Source organism: Cinclus cinclus, chromosome 5 (genome assembly GCF_963662255.1).
Source record: "Cinclus cinclus chromosome 5, bCinCin1.1, whole genome shotgun sequence".
In the NCBI taxonomy this organism is placed as follows: domain Eukaryota; kingdom Metazoa; phylum Chordata; class Aves; order Passeriformes; family Cinclidae; genus Cinclus; species Cinclus cinclus.
The window spans coordinates 24420763-24433741 of record NC_085050.1 but is presented as its reverse complement, the minus strand read 5'-3'; the positions used below and the strand labels follow the sequence as shown (position 1 = coordinate 24433741).

Here is a 12979-nt window from a genome sequence, read left to right as displayed (position 1 = left end):
TTGATAAATATTGAGATAACTCTAAGAATAACTGTGAGGTCCAAAGCATGTTTTGCCAGTGGCATTTGGAAAGTTGGAAATTAGGACGAAAGTGAAAAAAATGGGCAATGTTAGGAGAGATTAATATCTCACATGAAAACCTAAGTAAATTTGATGTGGCTATGGTTATCAGCCAGGTTATGTAACTTCTCAGTGGGTTTTAAGGGTTTAACTGCCTAAGTGCTAACCAAGAGGTGAAACAAATGCAGCAGAAAGGAAAGAGAAGCTTTAACATGTTTTCTTTCACCAAGGAATCACCCAATCATCAATCCAATTCAATCACCCTGTATGCTGTCTTTTACCTGTCATACGTTGCTAGACAGTGAGAATGTTTCTCTGCTACCACTGATGTGCCAGCTGTGTCCTTGAACAGAAATCACAGATTCTGTGAACAAATCTGGATTTTTTTCTATTGTTTTATGAGAGTCATATGCAATATTGCAAAACATAAATAGCTGTAAATAGCAATTGTTTTTGAAATCCAAAATACTTCCTAAAACCTTAATTTCTAAACTTTGAGATATGGTTACAATGTTTTTTGTTGAAAGTAGGAAGATGATCTATTTAAAACAATAGTTTACTTTATAGATATGTATCTCTTTCAAAATTGCAATTTTATTGTAACAGTAACAAGAAAGGAAGTCTTATATACCACTTTAAAATTAATATATTGTAATTGACAGTAACAGGCAATTAACTGCTCTAGTTACAGCTAAAGAAAGTAAATGGTCTTATTTTGTCACTTCCAAATTATCATGAGCTTCTACAAAAAGATTCTCTTAAATTTGTGGCTTACAGTTTGCTATTTAAGTTTGGGACAATTCAAAACGTAGATTTTGCTTGTTGTAATGGCTATATATTGATATTTACAATCATTTTTTCAACCAGAATGTCAAATTTTGAGCAGTTTCACTTCGACTTTTACCAGTCTAATTATACCATAGAGGACCAGGAAGAAGTTTGCAACAGCTATGGCTCAGACAAAAACCTTTGTGAAAGCAGAAAGTAAGTACAGGTGTTGTTTCAGCTTCCCTCTTCAACAGATGCTGCTTCTGGGGCTGACCTTGGGGCTTGAAGGAGCAGGAAAGAAGTGCAAGACATCATCTAGACTTTCAGAAAGGCACAATGCCTAGAAGTGAATTTTTCTTTTTAAATGATTGGATTTTGTGCTACTTTTACTAGTTATATGTGTTACAGGTTGTTCACATGACGGGACTTACTGAGCTTCATGTTATTAATATGAAACTTAGGATGAATATTGCAGGAAATTCTTTAGGATACTTCTGAGATTCAAGGAAAAAAACCAAACCTCTAAATGTGTGTTTCTTTCATTAGGAGTATGGACATATCTGACGAGCTTTTACCAGGTTGCTGGGGAAAAAAAAAAAAAAAAAAAAAAAAAAAAAAAAAAAGAAGTCACAAGTGGCTGAATGTGGAAGCGGGTGCGGGCTGCGGGGCTCTGGTGGGCTGGCAAGGAGGGAGCTGCAGTGGCGGAGGGCAAAGGCAGCTCAGCACTACACAACCCACAGCGGGGATTGTACCCAGAAAATCTCCACCTTCCCCAAACCGAAAACAGGCCAAGTGCGGGCGGCACGTGGTGAGCAGCTCTAAGATGTTTCTCGTTGTAATTATGAGTTTGGCTGTGCTTTGCCTCTTGTCCCAGGAGCCCGACAGAAAAGCATCCTGCAGCTTTAGTCCCGTCAGACGTGCAGCCGTCCCCTCAGAGCTACACGGGGCACATTCTGCAGCCTGCCTGCGGTCCCGACGCTGCTGCTCAGCTCGGGTATGTCGACGGATTTGACGAGGAAACTCCTTTGCTAGAAGGTAAAACTAATCCCACAGACACGCGTGATTCCTAGGGGTGCCTCCGACTTTTCTTTGCCAGCTTGCGGAACTCACTGGAGAAACTGCAGCAGAGCTGGGCAAGCTTGGCCGTGTGAGCTGCAGCCAAAGCTCCTGGCCCCCAAACCTGCGTTTTCCCCCCGGAGCTCGCCATGGGCTCATCGCGCCTTGGGGCGCTGGGCAGGCGTGCGGTACCACCGCTAGATGACAGCAGAACGATAGGTTTGCATTCACATTTCCAAAATTGTTTCCCATGCTTGTGTTTATCCTGCATGCATACTGAAAAATCTATAATTAATAAAGGTGGATAATCATATATTTTTTTTTTTTGCATATCTAGGAACAGATTTAGCAATTTGAAGGTGCTAAGACGTTTGTTTCAGTGGGAAAGGAATTGGAAAAGCTGCTTTCAGTTTCAATTAGTTGATCATTTAGCTATATGAGCAATGCCATTCTTTATGATGATTGACGATTCTAATGTCAGCGGCTGCTTTTGTCGCTAGCAAAACACTTGTGCTAGATTTGGGGGAGGGGGGGTGTGGACCCTAAAATATTTCTGTAAATATTTCAGTATAATGTAAAACCAGCATATTCATCCTGCTAGTTTGGCATACTGGAAGGCAGCTGGAGTTTTGCTACTCAGAAGGGACTAGTACTGCCTTAAAGCCAGCAAGATCATTCTGTTTGATATAGATAACTGCTAGATCTCTACCTCTAAGACCTCCAACCATTTAACTCCCTGTGTGGTTCACCCTGGGAGAAGGATGTAATACAACTGCTTGTGCTCCACAAGGCTTCAGAGATATTCCTATCTGTGCACCACGTAAATTGGACCAAAAATACACATTTTAATGCAGAATAGCTTTATATATACAACGTTTTGGCTGAGCTCAAGATGATGGAAAAGGTGGAACAAGATAAAGACTTGGCTTTCCAAACAGATCTAACACATTGTCATTCTCAGTCATTCTGGCAGCAAATCTGAACCTAACTTTTCCCCTATTGGAGAATGTCAGGGAAGATGATTACTCATGCAAGCTGAAGTGTTCCTCCAGAAGTTATAAGATGAAGTTTTGCCCCAGCAAATTTAATGGCAGGATTCCCATCACCTTTAATGGGACAGAATTTTGTTCTATTTCCATGGGTCTCACTAATTATTTTTAAAATGTAAATATCCCCCCCCCAAAACAAACAAACAAACAAACAAACAAGCAAAAACAAAAACACCAGAAAACCCCAAGCTTATAAGGCACTGTATAAAGTAGTACAAACTTGCCGTGAAGGGACAAATGTAATTTCAAAATGCTTTTGGCAGTTCAGGATAAAGACACATTTCTTGTCAGATTTTCCAGAATTAAAGCATATATCTCTGTCCTCAGTGTTGTAGAGTATCTTAAATTCTGCAGTTATTGTTAATTAATGTGCTTTTCATCATCTAACTTAGTGCGGCATTAGAGATGTGTGTTTTAAATATAGGAAAAACAAACATTAGCTACATTAGCTCAAAAATGCTGAGACCATTTTTTGCTTCTCTGCCTAAAATTTGATTTTATGAATTAATATTTCAATTTAGAATGGAAGCTGACTCTCAAATATATTGAGTATATAGCAGAGACATTATGTTCCTACTATAGAGTATATCATCCTACAATATTATCTTTACTGAAGCATTTGTTTGTAGTTTTGTGTTATCTAACGGGTTTTTTGTAAAAGTGTTGTTTTCTTGTGAGCAATTAACAAAATCCTGAAATTTCCTGTTGCAGAACTTGGAATCAATTTTGAGCATATATGGCAGAAAACATTAACAGTTCTAAATCCAATGAAGCCTGCGGATGCCAGCATTATGGATGAGACAGACCTCACTGGACCCATGGTTTTCTGTTTGGCCATTGGAGCAACATTGCTGATGGTAAGATGTGGCAGAAATCTTCAGGGATTTCTTTTCTAACAAGCTCATGCCTAGGTGATAATGAGTGTGAAGCTGCAGAAGATGTAGTACTGAAATAAAATGAGTCATTTGCTGCCAGTTGTTCTGGGATTAGGTATTAAAAATTCTTCCTACTTTGAAAGCACCTACGTAAAATTTAAATGTAATGTAAAGGTGACACAAGTAAAGTGATGTATTACTTCCAGTGGAAGGAAGAGATCACACCATTTTGGGGGTGGGATTTAATATGAACAAATGGACAGACCTGTGCCATATATAATCTGTAGAGGCTCTAAACAGGTTTTAAAGGAGGAAATAAACAGGAATAGCAGGGCAGCCCAGTTTTTCTAACACTCTTGGTGCTTTTTTTAAAAATTATCTTCTTTCAATATTATTTTGGAGAGTGCAGAGACACATAGACTAAAAAATGTCTTTATGCAACTAGAATAACTGGAGAAAAAAGAAATGGAAACAGCCTTTTATCCCTCACCCCCATAAATTTGCAATACCTTCCTATAAATTTTGCTAGTACTTTCTTATTTTATATTCTCTGTTCTATATTGTCTGCTTAACAAAATATAGCATCCTGTATTTGACCTCCTTCTTCTTTATGAATACAGCTTTCATATAGGAGGAAAGTTTAACAGGACTGTGTAGAACTACAAATTCATCTATATATCACTGGCAACAGGAGCTCTCCAGTGTTGTGAAGTACAGCTCTGATTTCTGACAGCAATTTATCAGACAGGGATAAGGTGGGACCATTCTGGGAAGGGCTTTACTGCCCTGCAACTGAGGTGATAGGAAAGGGGCTTTAATTCTCCATTTCCTCTGTGATAAATAGTGCTGAATCAGAAGGTTCTTGAAAGTCCTTACTCAATTTGTAATGTCAGTGCAGTACCTTGAATGTGCAAACTGCAATATAAATGGCAAGTAGTATTATTATTTATGTTCCTATAAAAATAAAAATCTTTTAAAAGGGTGGAAGGGGCAGGAGGAAAGGGAATAAAAGGAAAAGAAGGTGGGAAGCTGGAAAAAACAGGCTATTTTCCAACTGGAGAAATAAATGTATGAGAACAGTAAAAAGAGAAAGTTGAATTAATTATAATCAAGAAAATGAAAGAAAAGCTAAAAGAAAGAATGGAAAAAATGTTTCCTGTTGATTTTTTATCCCTGAATAGCCAACAGGTGTAATAAATATTAAACTATTATTATTGAAATAAATTACTTTAATTATCATACATTTTCTGAGATATTACACATTTTCAGTGGCATTAAAAAAACAAGTATTTTTAGTGCTCCAGTTTTAGGGCACCAGAGCACCTCTGACACAATCCAATGTTTTTGTTCCATAACTTCACTGCAGTAAGTCTATGGGTTTATCTTAGAAATTCAGGCTACCATTTTATCTCAGATGTATTTGAATACTAACATGTCTCTTCAGCTGTGTAAACTATGATATCCTTCTGTACTTAAATAAGTATCTTCTGATAGCACCAGGAACATAATTTGGTTGAGAGCTTGTTTCTAAAAATAATGTGTACATTTTCTTTAGTTTCAGCTTTTTAACTATGGAAAATTATGCAAAGATATTCTTCAAAGGGTAGCAGTTCTTTCAGAGAAAAAGAGGAAAGGGCTGCTAGGCTGGCAGCAGGACTTGTTCTTCCTCATGTTAGTGTAAAACAGGGCAGCTCCATTAGAGAAGCAATGGCAGCACAAAATTTAGCACAAGCCCAAGTCTCATCTGCTTTGCATTTTTACACTGTCAGTTGTATGAATTCAGACTTCCCCATATGTTTCAGCTAAAGGTAGTAGTACCCACTCCAGGCAGATGCAAACAAGAACACAAAACCTGACTTTCTGCTAACCTTGCTCCTTCTGCAGGACAACTTTTGCTCTTTCTATTCATCAAAGCCTGTCAGACTAATCAAGCCTGATTCTGGTTTTGGTTACATCACTGTGAACTGGGAGTATTCCTGTGTGTATAAGTCAATATACTTACATATGTTAAGTAAGACTTAAATCAGAACCAACATGTACAATTGCCTTTTTTCCCCCCCCCTTCTCTCATATCCTTGCACCAAAAATACATCATTTCACCAACTGGAGATCTCAGCTAGCTGCTGGTGCTAGTGCTCCCTTCATCTCTGGCTCAGGAAATTTTTAATCTTAAACTACGCTAATGAATAAATAGTTTAGAACAGTTAAATACACTGAAACAAGCAGTCTAAGATATAGCTTGTAGCTGATGCATGTTATGAGACAGAACTTTACTTAGTTGGTGTATAGCAAAGGCTGCCCCAAAGCATGTGGGTGTTAAACTTACTGCATATCCTTAATGGGTGAAATTCTAGTTGGTAATCATATGAGCTAGTATTGCTCTCCCACACTATCTCTAGCTATCATTAATTTTATTTGTTCAAGCAATTTTTCCTGATTATTTTATACCACTAGTATGCAAAAGCCAGCAAAAGTTTGTACCTAAATAGGAAGATTTCTTAGGCTGGTATTTCAGGGGTAGATTATTCTAGGGAAAAAGCCAGGATAGTGGAAGGATATAGGCCACCTGGTTGTACCTGACTTAACCTTGAGGACTGGGACCAGAGGAGAGCTCAGCAGTGAGCCAGGTCAATCTGCAGACAGGAAAACGTAAAGTCAGGTCTTACTAACTCAGGTTGCCTTTCACATTCATGAACTGCTCTCTGAGAGCTGGTGAGCTGGCACCAACCTGAAGCATCAGGATTTTCAAGCTGTGTCATCACTAGGTGAGGCCTTCTCCATAGTGTTGCTTTATGTCTGTCCAGCTCAAATACTACTGGCATCCAGAGATCAATTTCCACATGCATGGACACAGGAAGAAAGGGCAGAGAAGGGTCCTCAAAGCTGACTTCCTCCAGATTTCATTGAAATGTATGGATAAATAAAGTCAAAGGTCTTCTCAATCCTCCTTAGCCAACATTGGAGATAAACTAGCAAGTATGGCAGAACATGCTAAAATCTTCAACAATGTTTCCACCTAATCCATCACAACAGAATCCCACCATAAACTATAGCATTATCAGGAAACTGAGACCATCTATTAGTTTTGAGTCTTATGTGGTTAATCATATGCAATTATATATATATAATATATAGTGTGTGCAACATATAGGTGTTGTGTGTGTGTGTGTATGAACAAACACACTTGTGTTTTATGTATGTGCATATACCTTATTACATGTCAGGAAGGTGATACATAGTGGCCCTTCATTTGAGAAGTTTACTCTTTGAGAAGTTTACTCTGACTTAATGGTTAAGTTCCAGGTCTGAACTTTCTTCTTCACAGGTGCATTCTATCATTAGTACACAAAGTTCCAAGATAAAAACAGATTTCTGATTTATGAATGTTTTTCTGATGTGCAGATGTGAGAATGACAGTATTGCATAGCCAACATTTGTTATTTAATTTGTTAGAAGCTTGAAGGGAGACAAAAACATATTTAACAGTCTTTTGTGATTGTTTATTTTGGGGAGTGAACAATGCCCTTATGCCTGGAGGTGATCCTTCAAAATGATGGCAGGAGATGAAGGAATTGGTGGTGCTGTGGCCACAGTTGCCTGTTTTAGTAGCTTTGTGTATAAATTAGAAAACATCAAGCTCCAGGCTGCCAGGCTGGTACCTTTCATAGGCAATAAATTCAAACAAAGGAATAAAACCTAGAAGGAAAAAAATCTGGTATTTTTTTCATTCGTTAGAACAAATAAAAAGAACACAAGCCGACAGTTACTACTGAGTTTTATGTAGAAATGTTGCACTGGTCTAAGCACAGAGATGTATCTTTGTCATGGTAGTCAAGGGGAAAAACAGTCACATTTGCCCTGAAAACCACCATAGTTTAAGCAAAATTTTCCTAATTTTTGCAGACCTGCTTGAAGTTGAAGGTTTGTAATGAAATGTGAAGCATATCAGGTAAACTGGGTCATCATATTACTTAGGACATCTTTTCACAGCCCCATATACACTTATTGCAAAGATGTTTTCTGAGCCTAAACTGATTTTTAATTACTAAAATGTGCTTTCCATAATTTCTTCTTTGTTTGTTACCAGTTAAACTTTCCCAAGTCTCCCAACCAATTCCAGTTGTGTTCAGAGCCCAATGACAGTAAGACTGAGTATCAGCCTTGTAACTTTAAGTTAGCAAGAAGCACATTTTGTCAATTGCACCTTAGAATTATTTTTATGCAAAAATCCCCCAAAAGTATCATCAGTGGTTCGCAACTGAACTAATGTAGGTGAAGCAGAGAGAGAGTGTCAACAACAAGAAGTAACAGACCTAAACCTAAATCTGTGTTCTGCTAGCATTTTGTGATCAGTGCTCACTTCTGTCACCGCATGCTTCCGCATATTTATTCCAGGCAGGAAAAGTTCATTTTGGCTACGTGTATGGGATAAGTGCCATGGGGTGCCTTGCCATGCATGCCCTGCTGAACCTGATGGGTGCCTCAGGAGTCTCACACGGCTGTGTTGCAAGTGTCCTGGGCTACTGCCTGCTGCCCATGGTCATCCTGTCCTCTTCTGCTGTTGTCTTCTCACTGCAGTAAGTACCAGTCCATGGCTACAGGAATCCTATGAAGGACAGTAAGTCTGATGGCTGGTGTTGTGCAAAATATTTTATAAATGGTCATGTAGTAAATCTTGGCTTCTGAAGCTGTAACACCATTTTGTTTGTATGTGTAGGTGGAAACAGACAAAACTGAACTGCATTTGAGAGGACTGGTATGCATTCAATTTGAAACTAGTCTTAAATTCCACTGCTTTCCACTTGGACTGAGAGTGCTGTTGATTTTTGCAGCAGCCTCAGTTGTGATTTTTGTTTTGCAGAGCCATCAGTGGCCAAACTCAGGTATCAATTTTAAAAGCAACTGCTGAACTTTGGGTTTATATAGCTGGTTGTCTTGTTTCTTTTTTGTTCATAGCATCAGGCCTCCCATCTTTATGTTTCCTTTCCTACTGACTTCTGTGGGGCAGAATGAAATAGCCAAGTAATCCTTAATGATGTGGAGAATTAGGACAAGCACTTAAGATACAGTAGACTTGTGTATTCTGAGGTATAGTTATGGTACAATTTCAAGCCTGAAAATAACTGAGTACTTTGAAAAAGCAAATGTGTAGTGATGTATGTATCTGTGCACATGTGGGGGGTTGATCAGTCATATTCTCTGAATAGGAAACTTTTTTGGCAAGCCTCTCATTCCTCCTTGTTCTGTAAGCCCTTTGAGAGACCGGAGTGTTTATCTCCTTGTTCACACACAGAAGTACAAGCAAGTTGCAGATCTTGCCTGAAAGTCTTGAGCAGTACTTTTACCTGTTGTTAACATGTTATTAATGATGGTTTCCCTCCTTAGTCTTTTTTGTTCTCTCCTATTTTTAACTCTCCAATCTGCAACATATGAACCTAGCAGCTGATGAATGAGAAAATGATTACTTGTTTCCTTTGGAAAAGCATCACTCTTACATTATCTATCTATCTATCTATCTATCTATCTATCTATCTATCTATCTATCTATAAAAATTATGGGTTTTTTAAAGAAAATTATGTGGTGAAATAAAGTTTTGGCAAAGTCCTTGTTGCATGTTTCTGTGGAGCTATGATGGTGTAACCTGATCATATTCCATGTATTAAAGTGTTTCTGAGCTGTCCTTGATAAGATGGATGATAGTGATGCTGAAAAAGCTGTTTATTCTCTGTTCTCCTTCACTTCCTGTATTTTCTTGATTAACCTGTTTAATAATCCAGCCTAATAAAATGTGCAGATATATAATTGCAAGACAGATGGGGTGAATTCCAAACCAGCTGTTACAACTCTACAGGGTACTGTTTTCTGTACATGGAATCCCCAGGCACACACCACATGTTTGTAAAATGCTGTGAATTTACAGAAAGCAGATCTTTTGAAAATCTGTAAATACTAAAATGTGACAGCCTCTACAAAGTTGAACTGGTATTTCTGAAATGAATTGGTAACATTAAGTACCTATTGACAGGGTTCCTCATTTGTTACATGAAACTGCTTGAACACAGCAAGTACTAAGGTCAATTACTGCAAACATGCTATTAAAATTAAGAGGCGGCTTTTAAATCCAACATAAATTTAATTATTTTTAATTTTAAAATATATTTTAAATGGTAAAAGAAAGAGCAATGCATCCATGAGTTTAATAATATGTATAAAAACCCATTACTTCTATTTCAAAGTTCCAAGAAGTAATCTGATTTTTTTCAGCAAAGATGTATGTAAGGTAATGCACTCATCTATGGCAAATATATATAGTAATCTAATAATTTTCAATTTTCATGATTAGCTATTTCCCTGTAACTAAAAAAGGAAAATATGGAACATTTGTGGTACTGAATAGCACCAAGGAGAAAACCAGTTCTCTTACTCAAATTTGCATGGAACTAGAATTGTTTGAGCCCATCTATGCTATTATCATGTGTATGTTAGCATGTGTGAGCCCAAGTTTATTAGGCCATCTTTCTGGGAGAAACATCAGTAGACTTTTTTCCTGCAGAAAACAACAATTCTTTAATATCAAATCCCCAAACAGGGTGGTAAAGCTACTTCCTTAACTCAACAGTGAAGGAAATGAATGTAAGCATGGAGAAAGAAATTCTTAGACCCAGCTGATGCAAAGGACACATTTGGTGGCAGCATTTGCAGGATGTGAGAGAAAGAGAAGTGGAAAGGGTCCACTCACATGTGTCCCTCCATCTCAATCTCACACAAGTACAGCCCCAGTCCTCTTGGTCACTGTAAGCATGCCATGTGCTTTTTGCCCTTCTCCCATGCTAGAGGACTTGACCTTCATGGACGTACCAGACACAAAGTTCTCTCCAAACCATTCTTTTTAGCAGTAACACATTGTTAGATTGAGGACTGAATTTGTAGGTGCACAGCAATATCTCTTGATTCTGATATGGTTTTTATGCCACCTTTCCATTCTGCTCTCTGCCAGTCCTGGAGCAGACCATGAGAGGTCATCGGATTTCAGTGCAAGGCAGAGCTGCCACAGCTCTAAATTGTGCCTCATAGTGATAGCCCCCTAAAGAGTAATTTTGTTAGCTGAAAATTGTCATTTCTCAGTATATTCCTCTTGCATCCCATCCCTCTGCCAACATGGGTACCTGCTCAAAGAGCCATCCATACCAGCTTGGAATTTCTGGCTTACTGTTTAAGTGAGCAACTTAGCATCTCTTCCTGGAGAGGAACTTGCTTTGCAAAGCCCAGTGGAATTTCCCTAAATGCCACTATATAGGTTTAAAAACCACTTAAACTGGGGATATTAAATCACATGGTCTTTAATGTGCTATTTTTAACTTGTTGAAGTTGCAATGAGGTGCTGAGTCACTGTAAAATCAATTCTTTCCTTCCTCCCTCAAAGGCCCAAGAGTTGACAGCACCAAGTACCTTATTGGCCTGGTGACTGGATTGCTAAGAAATCAACTATGTGATGTGAATGCATTAAGTAAACTGAGTCAATTACATAAAGACATCTTTATTCATCATGGTTTAGTTGCAATAATTATATTAGTGGAAATAATTTCTGATTAAAGGACCTACCTGAGTATGTATACACAGTCTGTTTTTCCCTTCTGCTACTGTTATGCTGATGCTTTGGAAGAGTGGGGCACCAGGAAGACCTTTAGGAAGTGTCAGAGGTTTTTTCCTTCGCAAAGTCCTTGAGATTGACACAGCAAAAGTGTGTAAAGCAGCTATCTCATTATGTACTTCAGCAGTGTATTATGCACATGATCTCATGCATTTTACAGAAGCAGGCTGCAAATAGAGTGCAAATAAAGCATATGTGAAACATTATTTATTGGCAAGATTTTGTTCCCACAGGGTTTAATTGTGAGCCCTCTGTAATCTGCAGGACTATTTAAGTGGGCTTTCAACCATAGTCCCGTAATCATCAGTTCTCCTGGCCTCCCTGCTCCTGAAAGGGGTGACAGTGTAACTTCAGAAGTGTTCAGCTCTCACCAAGAGGTAGGGTGGAAAGGCACAGTCCTTTCATTGTGAAGAGAACAATGCCAAGATAAGCAAAACATTTTTCCTTGGTGGTTCTTTTCCCATTCTTTACTTTGTGCTCGGTGTGCTCCCTTTTTTAAAAGACCAGTCAAGCTTTTCCCTGGGAGACCTTTCTGCTCATTCAGCTAGTGTGAGTCTTTCAGAGCCTCTCCTGAGTGTCTAAGGCACATTTAAAATCTGATCTCTGCATTACAAAAATGAACGCCCTCAAGATCATCAGGCTTCCTGATGGAAGAGTAGGTCTTTAGTGTCATTTTAGAACCTAAATCTGTAAGATGATTTTGGCTGAAATAGGAGCTCAGTTAAATTTCATATTAAATTTTAGCAGCTGCATCTGCTGGAGGCCCAGAAGACTTATTTGTAAAAGTACAGTCCTTTTAGCAGTATTTCTGATGCAGCTTTTATCTGTGCTGAACATATTAATTTTCTGTTTGTGGTTACAATTTTAATTTGTTCTCATGCTTGATTTTCATTGTGTCAGTTAGTTCTTGGTTCTTCCATTGGCTGTCTATCAATGACATGCTGCTAGACATGAACTTGAGTTTGGTAAGATTTGATGCTACATTTAATAATATGCAGATTTTGTCATGTTTCTTTTGTGTTTTCTGTTTACTCCTAGGGGGATCCCAGGAACTGTGTTTTCTCTGTTTATTGTTGGATGGTGCAGTTTGTCAGCCTCCAAAATTTTTACGTCTGCATTGGCCATGGAGGGACAGCAGCTCCTCATTGCATACCCATGTGCTTTACTTTATGGACTTTTTGCACTTCTAGCAGTTTTCTGAGGCGTATTTTCTGGTAGTCTTCTTACAGTCTGTTTATGGTTGTTGGAGGGGCATGAGTTTATTTACTTATTTTCAGATTGCCTAGAGTTGTGTTAAATTCTGTTAACAAAATTAGATTCCATGACTTACTGGTTTTTTTTTCCTGATGGCTGATAATGAAATAAGAAATCGAGCTAACACGTCGATGGCCTTAAAATAATGGTGTTTTGACAGTCTTACAGCTTAAAGAAAAGAAATTCTGTTATTGAGAAGGTAGTAAAAGTGGAAAAAAAGGAAATAAATTATAATTAAAATTAAAAAAACCCACCTGTTCTGATT

The 12979-nt window shown here is 38.2% G+C and overlaps 1 protein-coding gene across 1 annotated transcript; it reads left to right on the top strand.

Annotated features, from left to right (window-relative positions):
• Nucleotides 1-928: 928 nt before the first annotated feature.
• YIPF7 (Yip1 domain family member 7) lies at nt 929-12661 on the top strand. Its single transcript, XM_062493487.1, has 5 exons — nt 929-1044; nt 1703-1863; nt 3645-3790; nt 8204-8385; nt 12499-12661. Exons 1-5 carry the CDS (start codon nt 929-931, stop codon nt 12659-12661), a joined length of 768 nt encoding a protein of 255 aa, XP_062349471.1.
• The last annotated feature ends 318 nt before the right edge of the window (nt 12662-12979 follow it).